This window comes from Chrysemys picta, chromosome 2, assembly GCF_011386835.1.
Source record: "Chrysemys picta bellii isolate R12L10 chromosome 2, ASM1138683v2, whole genome shotgun sequence".
NCBI classification, from domain to species: Eukaryota; Metazoa; Chordata; order Testudines; family Emydidae; genus Chrysemys; species Chrysemys picta.
In genome coordinates this window covers 239,398,948-239,420,442 of record NC_088792.1, presented here as the reverse complement: position 1 = coordinate 239,420,442, position 21,495 = coordinate 239,398,948, and the positions used below count along the sequence as shown (strand labels likewise).

Genomic DNA, 21,495 nt, shown 5'->3' with positions numbered 1-21,495 from the left:
ATAAATGTCTATCAGGGATGGTCTAGACAGTATTTGGACCTGCCATGCGGGCAGGGGACTGGACTCGATGACCTCTCGAGGTCCCTTCCAGTCCTATAATCTATGAATCTATATGAATCTATAAGTCAATCCCTTAAATTTAAGCAGGATCAGTCAAGTTTCTATCCTGTTCACCATGAAGCACCTGCAGCAGCTCAACAAGGAAACAGACAACAGAGCATCCAAAGCAACTCTCCTCCCTCATGTAATACAGCAGGCAGCCAGCTGGGGAGCTACTAAGGAGCTGTTCAGAGCACTCCTGGCTCACATTACAACTACTCCTGAGAAATGGCACACATCTGGAGGTGATCCCATCCAACACTAGCCCATACCAATGGGACTGGCACACCACACCACCCACACACCACACTGCAAGTGTGGCTCAAGGAACACTTTCAATTCACAAAAGTGAAACATCTCTTCAAGGGCCATATGTTGAACACCACTGGTGTGAAATCAAAATGCAGCTTCTCTATACACTGAACAAAGAGATGATCATTCAAAAGATAAGTCACTAGCAGACGCAAATTTACAGACATCAACCTTCCCACCACAGGAGAGCATCTGGCCAGGCAATTAAACTCAGTTATTTTCAAGTTAAAAGCCAACTGCTGATTTTAAAGCATAGTACAGATTAAGTTACACATGGTGTGGATAGTTGAAATGTGCTAGCCAAGAGAATTAAACATTTATATAAGCAAAATAAAATTTTTTTGAAAGTTTTCACCAGTTGATGTTACATTGTTTGGTTTATTTGATAACTGGCTCTTGAGGATTATAGGAAGTAGATATTCACCAATGTGAACTGTAAGTTTTAATAGAGTTTTGGCAATAGTGTACATCTGCATAAGAAACAGACATTCAGCCTTTTTTTTAACTAATCGAAACAGAGTAAGCATGTTTACATTAGATAAGACTCACTGCAACATTGTCAGATATTTGCAATTCATTTTTTCTACAGATTTACTAGTTGTTGCAGGATCTTAGCTAATACATGTTTATAGAAATGAGGTTATCCTAGAATGGATACAAACAGTAACACTTGGATAATCCAATATATTAGTGAAATAATTTACCTGGTTCTTCCTTAATAAACTGCAAATCTTCTGGATATGGGACTGACGGCTGCATCACTGAGCAATCTTCTAAATTCTCTTCATTATTAGGTGGTATATTATAAATAAATCTCTTTGTAGTTTGGTTTTTCCTTCTTGCTTTTCCTGGTTCTTGAACTGATTGTCCCTGTGAGGCCATGTCATTCCACACAAACACTTTTCCTTCACCTTGAGATTCATTTTCAGCCATTTCAGGTGAGCTGTCCTGGACCCAACTACAGTCATTCATTTGATAGTTTTCTATTTGGCCCTCATCAATACAGTAACCATCATTTTCAGTTTTTATACTGCTTGCCAAGTTAGTAAGATTCCGTGTTGCCCAGAAACTGGCAACTTTCTGATCCCTTGATGAAGGCAGACCATCCCGACTAACAGATCTTCTGTTATAATCCACTACTACAGCTTCTGGAGCTTCTGATTTAATGCTTATATTTAAGGCATCTTTAATGAAATTGCGACAGGACTGGACAACCTCAGTCATTTGAAGATAGCTGGCCACTGACATCACTTCAATGGCATTTTGGCTTGTAAGGACAAGGTTACCGGAATATAAGAAGTCCAATATGACAGAAAAACCTTGAACAGCAACAACATCTAAATAGGTAACAGTGGTTTGGTTACGGCTTTCTTTGTTTGTAAAGCAGTATAGAGTCTTAAAGAAACGGCTGCCGGCAACCAGGATGTTCTTATGAGCTCTGAAGACCCTCCCACTCACCACAATATTGACATCACAAAGAATGCCTTTCTTCCTCTGTTCATTTAGTTCTTGCAGCAGCTGATAGCAATAAGAGTTCTCGTTTGGCCTACTGTTGTAGTCGCAGTACCCCTCATTAGTCAATTCCGACGGTATTTCTGACTCCTGCAATTAGAGAAAAAAAAAAGTTAACTCAGTTTCCTTTTTAGTTTTCCCACTGCTGCCAACAGGACATGAAAATAAACTTAAGTTAAATATGTAATACAGAGGAAAATAGGTTTATATCCTTTGTTACTTTATTTCATAAAGGCAACATAAAATACAAGTTTCCAGAAAGTTTCCTTGTGTATTAGAAACTCAGGCCAGTTCTACTGTTTTTCCAGTTTCAGGAAAAAGGGGGGTAGATGAGCTTTAAGTACCAAAGAAGTTAAATGTAAGCCACTGATGGAAAGATATTTAGTTTGGGTGTTTAAAGTGTTCATTTTTGTTAACAAATGCCTGAACTAGAAGTTAGAAGAGATTTACATTAAAGATTCAGGAGTACTTGTGGCACCTTAGACACCAATGAATTTATTTGAGCATAAGCTTTCGTGGGCTACAGCCTACTTCATCGGATGCATAGAATGGAACACACAGAAAGAAGATATTTATACATACAGAGAACATGAAAAGGTGGGAGTAGCCATACCAACTGTAAGAGGCCAATCAATTGAGATGAGCGATCAGCAGGAGAGAGAAAAAAACCTTTGAAGTGATAATCGAGATGACCCATAGAAGGTGTGAGGATATTTTAACATGAGGAAATAGATTCAATTAGTGTAATGTTATGATTCCCGATGTCAGATTTGTGTCCATTTATTCTTTTACGTAGGCCAAACCGGACAGTCTCTACGCAAAAGAATAAATGGACACAAATCTGACATCAGGAATCATAACATTCAAAAACCAGTGGGAGAACACTTCAATCTCTCTAACCACTCAGTGACAGACCTGAAGGTGGCAATTTTGCAACAAAACAAACTTCAAAAACAGACTCCAAAGACAGACTGCTGAACTTGAATTAACATGCAAATTAGATACAATTAACTTAGGTTTGAACAGACTGGGAATGGTTGGGTCATTACACTAATTGAATTTATTTCCTCAAGTTAAAATATGTTAAAATATCTTCACACCTTCTATGTGTCATCTCGATTATCACTCCAAAGGTATTTTTCTCTCTCCTGCTGATCGCTCATCTCAATTGATTGACCTCTTACAGTTGGTATGGCTACTCCCACCTTTTCATGTTCTCTGTATGTATAAATATCTTCTGTGTGTTCCATTCTATGCATCCGATGAAGTAGGCTGTAGCCCACAAAACTTATACTCAAATAAATTCGTCAGTCTCTAAGGTGTCACAAATACTCCTGTTCTTTTTGCGGATACAGACTAACACAGCTGCTACTCTGAAACTTGTCATTAAAGATTTAACCACCAACCTGTTCAGGTAAGAGCTATGAAAACTCCCTCACACCACTTCTCTGGTCTTCCATAGAGGCCTCAAGTAAAAATGGGGAGACAGGACTTTAACAAATTTCCAATATATCCTTCCTCCCTCCTTATCAGCCTTCCACAAACAAATGGAAGCAAAATGAATACAAATGCCACCCTGCCTCCTTTGCAGATCACATTTAGTAATAAACAATACTCTAATGAAAATTTATAAAAGTTGGTGCACTACTAGGCATATTTTTAAACTCTAAAGATAATATTTTAACAAGTACTTAATTTTCAACTATGACAGGTGGCATCAGAGAGACTTGGTGGGGTAATACACATGACTGGAATATTGGTATAGAAGGTTTCGGCTTGCTCCAGAAGGACAGGCAGGGAAAAAAGGGACAAGGTCTTGCCTTGTATCTCAAAAATGAGGTTGAGAGGGAAATAGGACACAGACTTGTTGAAAGTCTCTGGGTAAGGATAAAAGGGGTAAAAAGCAAGGGTGATGTCATGCTAGGGGTCTACTACAGACCACCTAACCAGGAAGAGGAGATTGATGAGGCTTGTTTATAAAGAGCTAACAAAAATCATCCAAAGCACAGACTTGGTGGTGATGGGAAAACAACACAGCAGGGCACAGATTATCCAACAAGTTCTCGGAACATATTGGAGACAACTTTTTATTTCGGAAAGAGAAGAAAGCCATCAGGGGAGAAGCTGTTCTAGACTAGATTTTGATAAATAGAGAGGAACTGGTTGAGAATTTGAAAGTAGAAGGCAGCTTGGGTGAAAGTGATCATGATATGATACAGTTCATGATTCTACAGAATGGTAAGAAGGAAAACAGCACAATAAAGGTAAAGGATTTCAAGAAGGCAGACTTCAGCAATCTCAAAGAGGTGGTAGGTAAGATCCCATAGGAAGCAAGTCTAAGGGGAAAAACAGTTCAAGAGAGCGGGCAGTTTTTCAAAGAGACATTATTAAGGGCACAAGAGCAAATTATCCAACTGTGTAGGAAAGACAGGAAGTATGGCAAGAGACCTCCCTGTCTTAACAAGGAGCTCTTCAATTATTTGAAACTCAAATAAGAATCATAAAAAAACAGAAACTAGGTCAAACTGCAAAGGATTAATATAAACAAGTATGCAGGGACAAAATTGGAATGGCCAAGGCACAAAATTAGATTAAACCAGCTAGAGACATAAAAGGTAACAAAAAAACATCCTACAAATGAGAGGAAGACCAAAGACAGGATAAGCATATTACTGGGGGGAAGAAACAATAACAGAAAATGTGTAAAATGACAGAAGTGCTAAATGACTTTTCTGTTTCAGTTTTCACCAAAAAGGTTAGTAGTAATTGGACATTTAACAGAGTGAATGCCAGTGAAAATGAGATAAGACCAGATGCTAAAATAGGGAAAGAAAAAGTTACAAGTTAGACAGGTTAGAGGTTTTCACGTTACCAGGGCCTGGTGAAACATCCTAGAATACTCAAGGAGCTGACTGAAGAGATGAGCCATTAGTGATTATCTTCAAAAAAAAATCATGGAAGACAGGTGAGACTCCAGAGAACTATAAAATGGCAATTACGGTGCCAATCTATAAAAAGGGGAATAAGGACAACCCAGGAAATTACAGACCAGTCACCTGAACTTCAGTACCTGGAAAGATAATGGAGCAATCAATTTGCAGACACCTAGACAATAATAAGGTGATAAGTAACAGTCAGCATGGATTTGTCAACAAATAATGATGGCAAACCAACCTAATGCCTTTCTTTGACAAGGTAACTAGCTTTGTGGATGGGGAAAAGCAGTAGATGTGGCATATCTTAACTTTAGTTAGGTACCTGTTAATGTCTTGCATGACCTTCTCCAAAACAAACTATGGAAATACAACCTAGATGGAGGTACTATAACATGGGTGCACAACTGGTTGGAAAAAACTGTTCCCAGACAGTAGTTAAGCTGGAAGGACATATTCAAGTGGGGTCCCACAGTGATCAGTTCTGGGTCTGGTTCTATTCAATTTCTTCATCAATTATTTAGAGTACATGGTAACAGTGTTCAAGTACATAAACGGTTGTTACAAGGAAGAGGAAGGTAAATTATTCTCTTTAACCCAGGGATGGGCAAAGTTTTTAGCCCGAGGGCCACATCGGGGAATAGAAATTGGATGGTGGGCCATGAATGCTCACAAAATTGGGGTTGGGGTGCAGGCTCTGGGGTGGGGCGAAGGATGAGGAGTTTGAGGTGTGGGAGGGTGCTCTGGGCTGGGACTGAGGGGTTCAGAGGGCGGGAGGGGGATCAGGGCTGGGGCAGGGGGAGAGGCTCAGGGGTGCAGGCTCCAAGCGGCGCTTACCTCAAGCGGCTCCCAGAAGCAGTGGCATGTCCCTTCCCCAACTCCTACGCGGAGGTGCGGCCAGGTGGCTCTGCACTCGGCCCCATCTGCAGGTACAACCGCTGCAGCTCCCATTGGAGCACCAGAGGGGGCCACTGGAGCATGTAGGAGCCGGAGCAGGGCCATGCTGTAGCTTGCGGAAGCTGCGTGGTGCGGCTTGCGGGAGCCGTGTGGTGCGGCCCCCAACCTGGCGCCCTGTCCACAGCACAAGAGCAGGTCCTAACCGCATGGTGCAACCCCTGACCCAGCGCCCCGGCCGGAGCAGGGCTGAGACGCGTGGTGCAGCTCGCAATCCGGCTTAAAACCGTCCATGGGCCGTAGTTTGCCCACCCCTGCTTTAAACCTCTGAAGCTAGGACAGCAATGGGCTTAAATTGCAGAAAGGGTGGTTTAGTTTGGACATTTAGGACAAACTTTCTGGAATAAACTGCCTAGGGAGGTTGTGGAATCTCCATCATTGGAGATTCTTAAAAGGTTAGACAAACACCTGTCAGGGATAGTTTAGATAACACTTGGTCCCACCATGAGTGCAGGGGATTGGACTAGAAGATCTCTCCAGGTCCCTTCCGGTCCTGTGATTCTACAGTGGCAGCCTTCACCATTAGACATTAGTTCAGAAAAACAAGTGGAAAGAGTACTGAAGGTGATTACTGCAAGTGTTAAAATACCACAAAAGCTTGAATTACCTAAACCAGGAAATATCTTAAAAATGTTGCACAAGGATTGGCCATTATAGTAGTGTTTAAATGTGTAACAAGTGTTATCAAGGGAATTACTACATGCTTTGCATTTATATAGCGTTTTTCATCAAGGTATCTCAAAGTGGCTTGTAACAATTCCTGAAGAACAATGACAGACAAAGAGGCACCAGGCAGTGAAGTATTACTACTATAGGTCAATGCAGATAGTGGAAACCAGTAAGTAGCAGACAGGAGAGTTTTGAGCTGAATTTTCAAAAGGGATTGTGAAGTCAACAGATGATGTGGCAAAGGAGTATCCTCTGAACAAGGAGGAACTGGAGAGAAAATTGGAAAGGGGAGAGTTGGCAGACTGGGATATTCAGGGTGGCCCTAATTTAGATGGAGTATTGCCATGAAGAATACTAAGAAGGCAGCAGAAATTTTGTAGCAAATCAGTCAGAGATGGTCTTTCAGGACATGGTTAATGCAACTCTATTTCTATGTATCAGTTAGGAAAGGGCCACAGATGTTTCAGAACAGGCTGGACTCTGGATAAGTTGTTTAGGAGGCCACAGGCTAGAATTTCAGTAAGCAAAGTGTGAAGAGAAAAAACACGCTATCGTTGCCAACTATAATTCACATTTTTTAATGCCAGAAGGAACAATTATCATCTAGACTGGACCTATGTAACACATACCAAATTTCACCCAGTTACCCCTGTATTGAACCCAATAACTTGTGTTTGACTAAAACAGATCTTCAAATCAAAACTGATGCCTGGAAGACATCAAGAGATACAGTCGGTTAGCACTGTAACTAAGAAATCGTTTCCCACTACACTAAAATAACGTGTGTATTTTGTTAGTAGCTCTCAAACTCAATCCAATGGGGATCATGAAGAGGATGGCTGCAAGACTGATCAAATCTTCTCATAAATCAAGTTTTAGCTGCTTCTCTTTAGGTAGCAGCTATTACCCCAGTGGGGCAGAAATGGAAGAAAGATTTATCTGCAGCAGCGGTCAGGCCTCTGTCTCCCTGGCGGGTATAGCACTCAACCAACGCTATACTTTCCTAAATCACCACCCTCCTCACAGCTGACCTCATGCAAGATGCGTAAAGAAAAGCAGAATAGTGAAATATGGATGTGATAACTGGAAATGGATGTGGTTTTCTCAGCCACACCTTAGAACACCCTTGGTACATCCACTCAGTAATACCCCAAAACCTATCAGAAACATGCCATACTCCCCACTCAGAGTACCGAACTTCTTGCAGCAACTAAGTCCTCAAAGGATTTTGAGACTAGGAGTTACAAAGAAAAGCAAAGAAACGGTGGTCAAGAAACCATTTGTCACAATGTATACCCACACCACATTGTGGGTAATGTGGTCTCTATTCATCTATTAGTTTATAAAAAAAAATGAAGGAAGATGCAAAGGCATTTCAGATTAATTCAGAATAAGATATGATGAACTAACATGAGCAATTCCTCAAAATGCAGATAACTGCAATTCCAAAGTAACATGTTCTTAAAATGCAATAAGTTAGTGAGAGATCTTGAACTAACACAGAGATCCTTGTTTGGCATCAGTTTCTGCTGTCTCCTGGGAGCAGGAAAGGACCAAAGACTCTTGCGCCACTTCTTGCATGCGTGTATGAAGAGTAATGGAGAAGTAGTTATCCTTTCAGAATCCTCCATATGTTGCTTCATTTGCCTTGCAGCATCTTTCCTCTTCTATCCAATTAGTTAGTTCTTTCCCCATCAGGTAAACACTGCCCGTAAACAAGCCCTTTCAGAAGGGTAAGAGAGTAGTAATTTCCTGGCCACAGTTTTCTAGCAAAACCTTCTGAAATGTTTTCTGTCAGCTGCCATGAGCTGGAGCATCACCTACACACAGACCTTGCCTTATTATTTAACATTTATATTGCAGTAGCGCTGAACAGACACAATCGAATAGGGCCCTACGGTGGCAAACGCTATAGAAGATATAAGACAATCCCTACTTCAAAGAGCTTACTTTTAAATCAGCAAGTAAAGGTGGGGAAGTAATCCTTAAAACAGGGATACTCAAACATATTTATGAATGAAACACCACTTCCTATTCATGACTGCATGACATCCAAGGCAATTATGGTTCATGTAGAAGAATTATACTACATCAACTGTTCTTCTGCTTTCAGAGAACTTCTGCCTTTAACCAAAAACGTATTTCAGACTGAAAGGGAGCTTTTGCGGTGTTACCTGCAAAGCCCTAACTTTAAAAAGTGTTAGGTGGAGGGGAAAGAAAACTGGCACCCCTACCACATGCATTTACTGACAGCAGCAAAAGGAACACAGACCACAGTATAGCATTTTTGCAAAACTTATTAACTAAATAAATCTGTCCTAGTACAAGAGTCCAAATTTTAAAAACTTGAAGACAGTCGGTCTACACCAGGGCAGATAAAAATCAGTGATTTTTTTTTATTTCATTTGAGACTTATTTCATTATTTAAATTATAGTACATTTTTTTTCTAACTATGAATCTGCTTAAAATGAAATCTGAATTGAATACAAAATGTGTTAAGGGCTAAAATTATAATTTCTTAAAACATTTAAAAAAGAAATAATGCTGACTCCATGAGCCTCTATTAAAAACTCTGAGTTAAAGACTGCTTTCCTATATAAAGATAATTTCCACTGATTCCAACTTTTTTTCCTTTATAAACATGGCACAAAATAGGTCATGTACTTTATTACATGCTTGTTTTAATGAATAAGTGTTATATTCTGTTTGCGTATTTGATTAAATTTCAGTTTCCATCCTAATGTAGCTTGACATAGATCATGAGTAAAAACGTAATTATCTAGTAAACAAGCAATATATCATTCACTATTTTCTAATCTACTCAAAGGTACAATAAGAATCTAAAAATATTAAGCTACATAATTTCTTAAATAAATGTATACAGTTACAGCCTACCCTCCTAAGTAGCAAAAAAGATATACCAAATCTAGTGTAAAGGCTCTATTTAGTTGTAAATCAACATGTTTTAATGCTCATATGAGAATGCACTCTTCTGTAGAAAATTGAAATACAAATGGAAAAGCTGATCAAAGTCAATTATTTAATTCGAGGCTTCCCACTTAGTGATTTAAATTGCTTTGATTTAGATGAATCCACCCAGGTCTACCACATTCTCTAATTTAAAGGCAGGCCATAATTTTGGTCTATAGTAACTGTCTATTTAAAACTAGTTTACAAAGGGGGGAAAAAAAGACTTGTGATTCCGTGCCTTTTAGTGAGGCCCAATCTTAATACCCTTGAATTTATAGCTGCGACAACCACTTATGATGTATTTTGGCATTCCAAGTGAACTGTATATCTCTAAAAATTGAAATCACTGCTCTTATTTTTGAGAGTCTATTGCACAACAGACCTATAGACGTTTCCACTGCTTTAGTGTCTAATACCCACAATTTCCTTTTCTCACTTGAACAATGGCATTATGCCATGTGTTTGTTATTAGCAGCTGTTAAACATGCCCTGCAGTTGAAGCTTGTCAAGTGAAGAATACATGTGTACTATCTCTAGGACAATGACTGAAAGATCTCTCCTAGCTTTTAACTAACTCTTAAAAGGTTCTCCCCCCCCCAGGATGTTTCCTCAAAAATTTAGGGAAACATGCTAAGGAACACAAATTACCTACTTAATATTCTAATGTTCTAAAAATTTGATATCAGGGATTTTTTTAAAGGCATATTGTTTTGGTATTACCAGATTAAATTTAGAGGTGGAGAGAAATGCAAACACAACAGGGATGCGATAACACATGGGAATGGAAACATAACAGAAAAAAACCCCACAGTTTGTTAATTAAGTTTGGGATTAATGGCAAATGTGATTTAAGAGATCTGACTACCCAGTAAAACCATATTTATTCTTTTGAACATTCATACAAGTCACAAACTTGCAGCAGAAAAAAGGGAGAGAGTCACACAACAGTGGTTCAAGGATACAGAGATCAGTACCTTCCATTTGAAAGTTCAACCCAATGCTACCCTGCAGGGGTTCCCACTTACTCAGCAATAGTACAAAAGAAGAAAAATCCAATGTTACACCATAATACAAGTGTTTTCATTTGAATGAGGAGGTATGGAACTTGGAAGATTTCAAATGTATTAAGCAATCTACTTTTATTTTAGGTCTTGTTATATTTAGAAGTGTTTGAAAGATCAGTTTGCTCCCCCTATTTACAATATTGAAGTGTTACTGTATCCCATCTACTCCGTGTTTAAAGTTTGTGGACAAGCACTGACTGACAGTGTACAGAAGAAACAACAGATAAGGCTGATTCATGTTATGAAAATCCCCAGCACACCAAAGTGCAGATCTTTCGCTGGTGTAAACAGCTTGAAAGAACTTCAACAGAAGCTATGACAGTCTACACCAGTTGAGAATCTGTCCTTAGTGTTTAAAGGTCTTTCTATAGCATACAGAAAAAATGTTCAAATCTGAAGCAAAGCAGTAAGAAGTCTGTAAGATACATGACTATTTAAAATATACTTCATGTGCACCTGGGTAAGGTGACAATAGCAGAAACGTTTTCCTTTATATGAAAAATTTAAAAAGCCTAACATATTAAAGCAGCAAAATCCAGTGACATATCAAGAATGAACAGAGATACCACTTCCATAAATTACACCAGACTTACCTTTACAAGATAATCATCCAAAAACAATTTTAAAATATAAACAAGAAGGGATAGGAATGGTTGTAGGATTGCTAAAGAGGTTAACACAAGGAGTAAGGAAATAAAGCAAAGGAAACGGTCAGAAAGGAAATAGAAATTTTAGTCATTTAACACACACCAGGACAAGACAATGGAGACAGAGGAACGAGCCTCAAATTACAGGACAAGGAACAAAGTATGTTTGAGAATTACATGACAGATCCCATTAGCAATCTCAAAGCATCAAGTTTCTGAGAATGCTTTTACTAGGAAGATAAAAAATACTTCAACTAAAGGTGAAGTTTATAGTATATAATTCAAAAATGTCAGATAACTGAAGTCACTTTACCCACTTCTAAAGTGGATTGCAACATAACAGCAGGGCATAGGAAGTTTCACCTGAAGTGAAACTTACATATCCTATCCAATTGAAACTGCAGGGGCATCTAGATTTGCTTACCATACCTGTCTTTAAACCCTGACATCCTGCCCAAATTTACAACACCTGGTCTTGCCAGAAGTGCCACAGGCTCTTCAAAGAGCCTAAGCAGCCAGCTAAATTTCAATCATCAAACCAGTCCAGCTCTAGCTCAGGTAGAAAAGTAGTACTGCAGAGAAGTTAGTGATTCAGCAGGATTAGGTATTCCTTTAGTGTCTCATTCACCTATGGACCAGAGCTAAACTTGCCTAGCTTTGAGAGCTCTAATCAAGATCAAAGGCAGAAACAATACAGCTGAAGGCTTTCCATTTTTTCAGATGTGCCTTTAGAGACGTCTATAGAATAGAAACCATTTTCCTTATGCTTGACTCACATTTTGTGATCAATTTACTTCACTATCTTGTTAATTTAGCCACAGTGTAGGATACGGTCAGAAACCAATAGTGACAAAGGAAATTAAGTTCTCATTGTAGACAGTTAATTAAGTACTAGGTCTAATAAAAAAAATACAGCTTTTATGTCAAGCACATGTATTTGTTGACATTTCAAACACCCTTTAGACACTTGGTAGATATAGTAAAAGAGTAATGTTGTCAGTGGCCTTGCCAATAAGAGATATAACAGCTTTTGCTTTCAGGGTGGCTGGGGATGCACACAGCTCACTAGTTTTAAAGCATTAAAGGGGTTAGATGGCATATTAACTATGCTTTCAGGAAACCACATGTTTATCTTGATGCAATTGCAGACTCTTTATGCAAAGTAGCAGATGAAATCTAAGTTACCTATGTTGGGAAAAAAGAATTACATCTGAAAGCATATATGAGCACCCTACGCACCCCGTAGATACGAAAATGAATATTCCCTCAGATTTTGTGCTAGCGTCTAGAGGATTTGGCACATAGATGTTTTTGGGGCACTTGTAGTTTTCCCCCAAAGAAGGAAGCTGTAAGTAGTGTTAATGCACTCATATAAAACACATTTAGGAGAAGAAAATTGTATGCACTTAAGGACACCAATTTATCATCACAAAATTAACAAATGAAAATAGCAGTCACCCATCCCTGAGCACGTAAGTTATGTTAACCAGGTATAACTACAATTAACTATATGACTACTGAAACTATTATATATACACCCCCAGCTAATGTGTCTGGACCATAGGTGCTAGAATTAGGGGCCCTGGCTTGAAGCAGATTCCATTATATACTGGGTTTACAATTTGATTCAATGGCTCTCCACATCCCCACTATAAAAACTGTTCCAGCACCCCTAGGCTGGAGAGGACTATTAGATGCTTCAGCCTGAAACAGAACACAGGGTAATCTGCATACTGGAGCAGAATGTGCCCCGCACCCCTACGGACAGTGAGAGACCGAGGAAGCCATTTAAACTACACACGTGGGCATGCAGACATGTGAAAGAGTTAGTCTCCACCAGGGAACTGCGATACCCCCACTCAACACTACCCTGGTGGGAGGATGCCACCCCCCCAATCCCGAATACCCCGCCCAACCCCTGTGGCGCCGTACCTGCTCTGCAGTGACCGGTTCGTTGAGGCGGTGCTCGGCGGAGAGGTGGTGTCTGAGAAGCAGGGCTCGTTTGTAGTTGCGGGTGCCCTTGCAGAGCTCGTCGTGCCCCCCTGCGCCGCCTCCGCCAGCCATACTGATGTCGGTGGGGGCGGAGGCGGCGGCGGTGCACCAGGCGCAGGACATGAGGCCGGTCTCCTGGCAGTAGTGCAGCCATGGGAACTCCTTAAGCCAGGAGCCCTGGAAGGAGACGTGCAGCTTCTGCAGCAGGGACTTGGGCCTGGCCGCTAGCGGGAAATGCTTGATGCTCTCCCCCTCCCCCGCGCCCACGCTGCTGCCCTCCGCCTCGTCCCCCCCATCGCCTCCAGACCGCCTGCTGCTGCTACAGCTGCCGCCCTCGGCGCCGCTGCCGTCGCCCAGGCTGCCCCCCTCGCCGTCCTCTTCGTCGTCACTACTGTCGCTCAAGGAGCCCCCGTCCTGGACCAGCTCCTTGCCCTCCAGCAGGCCCTCGGGCTCCAGGCCTTCGGCACCCTCCAACTCCAGCTCCTCGTCTGGCCCCCGCCCATTGAAGTGCCTCCGCGGCCAGGCAGGGGCCTCGCAGCCATTGTTAGCGGCGGAGGGGCCGGAGAGGAGCCCTCCGCCGCCCCCCCGAAAGGCCAGAGTCCTGCGGTTCCTCTCGGCGAACATAGGGCCGCTGGCGGCCGCAGGGGAGACTGCGTCCTGGGGCGGGGGCAACAACAGCAACTCCTTCCCCTCGGCGGCGGCCTCCAGCTCCTCGGCCTCCAGCCCCTCCAGCTCCACTTCCTCGTCCGCCCCCCGCCCATTCAGCTGCTCGGGGTCTTGCCGGGCCCAGGCCTCGGCCGGGTTACCCCCGTTGTTGTTATTCGAGGAGCCGCCTCCGGCGGCTCCCCCGGCCGCTGCTGCGGCCGCCGCGGTGACCAGGCCGCCAGCCCGGAACGCCAGCGTCCTGCGGTTCATCTCCGCGAACATGGCGCGCGCGCGCGCGCGCCCCCCGTCCGCCTCGCGCCCCCCGCCTCGCGCTCTGACTCGCGACCGCCGCTCCCCGACCGACCGACTGTTCTGCCCGCTGACGGGGAAAGTGGGACCCGGCCTGCCCAGGGAACAAAGAGAGACAAAGGGGCGAGTCCGGCCCCGGGTCTGGCCTGTACCGCCGCAGGCTCCCCACAATGGATCCGGCTCGGCAGCGCTTCCGTCCCGACAGGCCCCGGCCCAGGTCGAATGGCAAATGAACAACGGACTACTCCCACAATGCACCGGGGCAGCCACCGAAGGGGGAGGGGGGTGGAGCGGGCGGGGGAGGGAGAGAGAAGGAGAGAGCGGGAGGCCGAACAGCTGGTGAGTGTCAGGTTCTAGTCAGCGCTCCCTGCACCTCCTTCCCCCCTCCCCGCGCGGCGCACCCCACCCCAGAGCACAGCGCACTCCCCACCCCCCAGAGCACAGCGCAAGTCTCTGTCTCCCCCCCAACCCGTGACAACGCAACTCTCTCTTTTTCCTTATGCTGCCATACTAGCCAGGAGCTGCCCATAGAGCTGTAGCCCACCTAGGGTGGCCTATGCATCCCGAGCCCCATGTTGTGTTTCAGAAAGGGTGCCTGCGGGGCCCTGACTTCTCATTGTGGGCGATGATGGCGGCACACCGCCCGCCTCCGCAGTATAGTGTGCCAGGCGCGGGTAATTGCTCCGAAATGCACTGCCCCGAGTGCCTAAGCTACTTGCGCTTGTTGTGAAATGGGAATTCAAAGAAAAGGTCACACACGTGCTGAACTGAGTAGGGATGATTGCCATGGCTCTTACATCATGCACCGCCAATTACAGAGCGCCCTGCGTGTTTATACCTGCGCAGCCATACACTCTAATGACATAGATTACCTAGGTTCCATAATCCAGTAGAGGGGAAGGGAGGGAGGGGTGTGCGGGTCAATGGTCTCAGTGTGCACTACAGGCAGTAATCATTAACAAATCTGAAAACACAGGTTATATTGGTTATAATAATGGTCTTGTAGCATTCATAGCAATCCCTACTGCATTTGTTTTCTAACCTCACCCAAAATTGAGCTAGCATTTCTTAATTCCTTTCCATTTGGGTGCTATATTTATGGACACAGACCTAAAGTTCACCCTGTAAAATAGTCAGGGCCCTATCTATTCTGCAATACCATAGTCACCGAATTTGTAGCATATTCTGTTTTTTGCTCAGAATTTAAACACTTTTGCAGGGAAAAATCATTTCTAGACTTCATAATTGTGGGGGGAAAACCTTGAAAACAAACCAAAATAAGCCGATATTGTGAAATTTGCTTGATACTGCATGTGGCCTGAAAGCATTGCCAAACCTCCAGGATTGTCCTAGAGTCTCTAGGAATTAAAGGTTAATTTTATTATGTCAAGTGATGAAACCTCCAGGAATAGGTCCCAACCAAAACTGGAATCTGTACCTGAAACAATAGCTCTGAATAGCCCGGTTCATTGCTGTGAGGTGTTAACTTTGCTTAATCATGGGCAAGTGTACACTTAGGTCTGGTCTACACTACAGACCTACATCAGTATAACTACATCACTCAGGGTGATGTAGTTATACCAACCTAACATCCCCATATGGACATAACTATCTCCTCTTGGGGAGGAGGATTAACTACGCTGACGGGTAGTGATCAATGGCTCCGTGTCTAGTTAGCAGCTGGTATCAAGTGGAGTGCTCCAAGGGTCGGTCCTGGGGCCAGTTTTGTTCAATATCTTCATTAATGATCTGGAGGATGGCGTGGACTGCACCCTCAGCAAGTTTGCAGATGATACTAAACTGGGAGGAGTGGTAGATACGCTGGAGGGTAGGGATAGGATACAGAGAGACCTAGACAAATTAGAGGATTGGGCCAAAAAAAATCTGATGAGGTTCAACAAGGACAAGTGCAGAGTCCTGCACTTAGGACAGAAGAATCCCATGCACTGCTACAGACCAGGCAGCAGTTCTGCAGAAAAGACGTAAGGGTTACAGTGGATGAGAAGCTAGATATGACTCACCAGCGTGCCCTTGTTGCCAAGAAGGCTAACGGCATTTTGGGCTGTATAAATAGGGGCATTGCCAGCAGATTGAGGGACGTGATCATTCCCCTCTATTCGACATTGGTGAGGCCTCATCTGAGGTAATGTGTCCAGTTTTGGGCCCCACACTACAAGAAGGATATGGAAAAATTGGAAAGAGTCCAGCGGAGGGCAACAAAAATGATTAGGGGGCTGGAGCACATGACTTATGAGGAGAGGCTGAGGGAACTGGGATTGTTTAGTCTGCAGAAGAGAAGAATGAGGGGGGATTTGATAGCTGCTTTCAACTACCTGAAAGGGGGTTCCAAAGAGGATGGATCTAGACTATTCTCAGTGGTACCTGATGACAGAACAAGGAATAATGGTCTCAAGTTGCAGTGGGGGAGGTTTAGGTTGGATATTAGGAAAAACTTTTTCACTAGGGGGGTGGTGAAGCACTGGAATGGATTACCTACAGAGGCGGTGGAATCTCTCCTTCCTTAGAGGTTTTTAAGGTCAGGCTTGACAAAACCCTAGCTGGGATGATTTAGCTGGGGATTGGTCCTGCTTTGAGCAGGGCCGGGGGTTGACCTAGATGACCTCCTGAGGTCCCTTCCAACCCTGATATTCTATGATTCTATTCTATGATTCTATGACAGGAAAGCTCTCTCCCCTTGGCTTAGAGGATCTTTATTAAAGCGCTGTAGCAGCACAGGCACTGCAGTGTTTTAAGTGTAGACGTGCCTTTAAAACGCTGCATCAGTGCTGCTGCAGTGCTTTAAAGAAGATGTTTTAAGCTGATGGGAGAGTTTTCCTGACAGTGTAGTTAATCTACCTCCCCAAGAGGTGGTAGCTATGTTGTTAGGAGAAGCTCTCTCGCTGACATAGCATCTACATGGTGGGGTTAGGTCAGTATAACGACATCATTCAGTGGTGTGGATTTTTCACATCCCTGAGCAACATAGTTACACTGATATAGGTCTGTAGTGTAGTTAACACCTATGACAATCCAAATATCACACTAAAGGTAATCATTTTAGCAGAAACATCCAACTAATGTGCTTGTTCCAAACTGACTTCCAGACCTTCCCAGGTGCCAGAAACCCAATTGTCTTCTCGCCAGCTGCAAAAACCTCCCATTCCTCTTCTCCCCCCGCCCCCCTCAACTTTCTATATTGCAGTTATGTTTTTAGTACAAAATTCTGCAACACATGGTACAGTGTTCTAGAACAGAGTTTTTGTTTTAAGTCTTTGCTTATAGGGCACTATCACAAGACATTTTAGTAGTAAACATTTTATACTAAAAGGTAAAATACTTAAATAGGCAATTAATTAAAATTAAAAAGGCAAAATAATTAAAATTCAGTCCAAAAGAATCAATTTGCCTAAATTATGCAAACTCAAACAGCATCAAGGAATCTGGTATAAAAGACAATTCAGTGGCCCTGAAGTCAGATCTCCCAGCCAACAAAATGGATCAGTTAACAAATGATAGGGTTGAAAAAGGGTAACATTTAGTAAGAAAACTAAGAGGTTCCAGCATAGGCAAATCAAAATAAATGGGAGTTGTATTTTAATTAGTTGATGAATGGGAAGCAGAGCACTTCCCAAATTCTAAATGTAATAGTTGCCTAAATAATATTCATATGCTAAGGTGAGATCATGAGAAAAATCAGTAATTGAAAATACTAACTCCCCATCCCAACTCTGGGAGGATTCAAGTAGAAAATTAGTTTAACATTGTCCTCAGAAGTTGTAATACAATTGAATTCAGAAAGGCACTGTATTGACTGTATTCTTAGTATTGGAGGTTAAAAGCTTAAGAGGTCTCACTATAATTCCATAGATTCTCTGGAGAAACAAAGAAATCGTACAATGCATTGTCATACATCCACGAGAATTGTAGAGACTATTTGAATCTATAAGAGGAGATAGGAGAGTGGTGGAAAATATTGAACAGGTGACAAACAGTCAGAGAGAGGCAAGTCAGGGCCACATATGGACCCCTGGATGAAGAAACATAAAGTTTGTATTGCAAGGCAGATACATAGAAGACAATAACCTCCACATATACTAACTAGAATGTTTTTCTGTCAGAAAATACTATTTAATTGAATTCAAAACTTTCCATGGGAACATGTCAGTCTTGACAAAAATGTTTTTTTTTGGGGGGGGGGGGGGGGAATGAAGCATTTTGATAATGAGAAAACATCACATTTTGATATGTTCATTTTTAAATTTTGAAACAAATTTCAAATTTATTTTATATTACTTTATAAATTATAATATATAATAAAAAGTCAACATTGAAGTGAAACATTTTGTTTGATCCAAAACAAAAATAATTCAAAAATTTAATTTTTGCAGGAAATTTCAGAATTCAACGTTTCATTCTGATTCAAAACAAAAACAATTTTTGAAATTGTGGAATTTCCCATGAAATGGAAATTCTGGTTCCCACATAGCTCTAATTGTACCGTATAGGCCAAGTCCCAACACAATTCAAAAAATGGTTCAAACATAAGTTACAATGTGGAAACAATTCTCAGTACCCCCAGGGAACTGGGCCAAGATGGAAGAGCTATCAAAAGGACACTGTGTGCTTCCTGGCATAATGGGACCAAATTCGGCTGCAAGCACCCTATAATTCTGCAGGACTCCTAAATTCTGTAATAATGTTAAATGATTATTTCTCCATTAAATGTCTCCATGAAATACCCTTCATTTCCATCCTTCCCACACGAGACATACAAACAACTATGGTTCATAGTTGAAAACACTCATTGATGTAAAATCGGTCAATGATTATTTTCAGCAAAGATTATTTCTGATTATGTATTTTTTCTATGTGTTCTCTAGACAGCCAAGCTAGTCGGGCTTCAGTAGTTAAACCATTGTCTGGGTGATACAGTTTAGAATCTCCTTCCTTCATCCCATACATACCAGAGAAGGGAGGAGGATGTAAGTTTCAGTGGTTCATCTTCTCAGCACCTCAGGCCTCAGATGCTACTTCTACTCTCTAGGCAACCTAGCTGCCAAGGGTTAACATCCATCTCCCCTTGCTCCCTGCAAAGTGGACTCTAGCTTCCTAATTCATCTTTGGCCAGGTTCTATACAACAGAACTCTAGAGAGAGCATCCACTTTAAACCAATTAATCTCCATTTGTGGGAAAATTGCAGGCAGGTCTCAGCAGAGCAGGGAGACAGAAAAAAATGCTGGATGGCTGTCTGCTGCAAAATAATGAATTCTGCAGCAAAAATGCTCAGTTCTGTGGTATCTTGGAAAAATGACAGGTTCTAAGGCAGGGATCGGCAACCTTTGGCATACAGCCCGTCAGGGAAATCCGCCGGCGGGCCGGGCCAGTTTGTTTACCTGCAGCATCCACAGGTTCGGCCGATCGCAACTCCCACTGGCCACGGTTTGCCGTTCCAGGCCAATGGGGAGTGCGGGAAGCAGTGCGGGCCGAGGGATGTGCTGGCCACTTTTTTCCTAATGGAAATGGAAATTAGGACCCTAAATACCTCTGTGGATCTGGGCCATTTTGTTCATTATTGAATCCAATAACACAGTTTAACTATAACGATCTCTGTTCTGCAGAAGCATTAACATTTCTTAAAATAACTGTATTTTAACAATATATTTTACTGTCACTCAGAAAATCAAAACAGTTTTAACAAATCCCTGGTTTGTTGGGTGAAGTATGTTACCAGAGAGGCAGATGCCTGGCCAATAAGGAGCTATGTCAGTACTCACCCAAGTATATAGCACAATGATATCCTTCTCATAGCTGCTGCTGCTGCTGCCACCACCTCAGCCATGGCAGCTGTAGTTCTTTTCTCCTCTTTCATTCTCAAAATCCTCTGCAGGTGATGCCTTTTACCAACTCTCCCCTTCCCAGGGATATTTGGTCATATCCACACTGTAGAAAAGACCCACGTTGTCAGATAGCACGTTTCAAACCTGGCTTCCTCCTGCCCAAGTTTGGAAGCTGGTTTGGTTGTTGACATAAATAAGGCCAAACTGGGTTCAAAACAGTTGTCAAAATCCATCTGTGGTGTTTGGAAACACATCCTCTCTCCCCACATCCCACTTACCCCATATCTCATGTTGTCAAAGCTAATGATATTCCTCTTTACTACTCCTGTGTCTGAAGCGGTCTTATTCCAAAGGCTCCTCTCATTTCTCTTTCCACTACCTTTGAGCAGGGAACCAAATTCTGTTTCCATGTTACAATAATTTTGTTGAATAGCTTTGTTTCTCTCTGCTCAAGCTTGTCCTCCCCTAATCTCTCTACCCACTTAACTTTCTTTTCCTCCCCTCCTAAGCCTCAAACAAGCCTCATACATCCTGGAAGAGGAGCCACAACAAAGCCTGGTTCCTTGGATCTTGGCCTGGTCTACACCTAAAACGTAGGTAAACTTAGCTAAATCGCTCAGGGCTGTGAAAAGTTTCATGCCCTGTGCAACGTAGTTAAGTCAACCTAACCCCCACTATAGATGCAGGTAGGCCAACGGAAGAATTTTTCCATTGACCTAGCTACTGCCTCTCGGGGGGGGGGGGGTGGAGTTACTACAATGATGGAAAAACCCCTTCCATCACCATAGTAAGTGTCTACGCTACAGCGGCATAGCTGCAGCTTTGTCACTGGAGCACTTGTAGTGCAGACATACCCTGATACAATCCCTCTCCCCAACTGCCATTTCCCAACTGTCATGGAACTCTCCAAGCTAGTCACTCTGTCCTTGCCCTACTTGGAATGCCAACAGGGATTCCCAGCCCAGAGGCACAAGTTAAAGGGTTTCATACTTGCTGCATTAGAGTAATACTATAATCATAATTAATAAACAATCCGTGATCCTATTCAGAAGAAAATATTTGTGGCCTTGGGAATTGCTGGCTGTGAAGTGGGCTGACCTTCTCGGGGAAAAGGCTGACCAGCTGTGTGAAATGGCTAAATAAATAGGACTAGATTCACTCATACATTCTGGCTAAGCCAGGTTTATGGCTGTTTGCATCATTGGAGTGGCAAAAAGCAACCAGAACATACCAGCGAACCTGGCCCATAAATTCCAGCTTGGGTGCGAGGAAAGTTCATGTCTCCCATGCACAATAACTATCTTTGCTGAATCTGTGCATGTGCCCCAACTGAGGCCACACTTTCCACAGGGGCTATCAGGTCTACAATAACTCTGACTGCATATACCCCTAGTGGGATAGATGAACAGGTCCCAGGCTTAGCTTCCATTTCATTAATTAAAAAAGAAAATACCAGCCTTCAGTTGCAGTGGCATTCCTAGTCTCTGGAGAAGGGCAGTTGGGAAAGACTTCTGTGTCCGTTCTCTGGAGGTTGCGGAGTGCCCTCACGC

General features: G+C 42.7%; 1 protein-coding gene and 2 long non-coding RNA genes across 3 annotated transcripts in view; 1 reads left to right on the top strand and 2 right to left on the bottom strand.

The window, feature by feature from the left end:
* The window catches only part of ZBTB10 (zinc finger and BTB domain containing 10), a 33,579-nt gene extending 19,210 nt beyond the window's left edge, over positions 1-14,369 (bottom strand). The window contains exons 1-2 of the mRNA XM_005301526.5: positions 13,094-14,369; positions 1,116-2,013 (exon numbers count right to left, since the gene is read on the bottom strand). Of these exons, the coding sequence (XP_005301583.3) occupies positions 1,116-2,013; positions 13,094-14,080 (1,885 nt within the window). The 5' untranslated portion in view covers positions 14,081-14,369. The remainder of the gene's footprint in view (positions 1-1,115; positions 2,014-13,093) is intronic.
* A 44-nt stretch (positions 14,370-14,413) lies between these two features.
* LOC135981747 (uncharacterized) overlaps positions 14,414-21,495 on the top strand; it is a 32,521-nt gene continuing 25,439 nt past the window's right edge. Inside the window, exon 1 of the long non-coding RNA XR_010598916.1 lies at positions 14,414-14,446. This is a non-coding gene — a long non-coding RNA (uncharacterized LOC135981747). The remainder of the gene's footprint in view (positions 14,447-21,495) is intronic.
* Positions 19,812-21,495, bottom strand: part of LOC135981746 (uncharacterized) — a 37,749-nt gene continuing 36,065 nt past the window's right edge. Inside the window, exon 3 of the long non-coding RNA XR_010598915.1 lies at positions 19,812-20,048. This is a non-coding gene — a long non-coding RNA (uncharacterized LOC135981746). The remainder of the gene's footprint in view (positions 20,049-21,495) is intronic.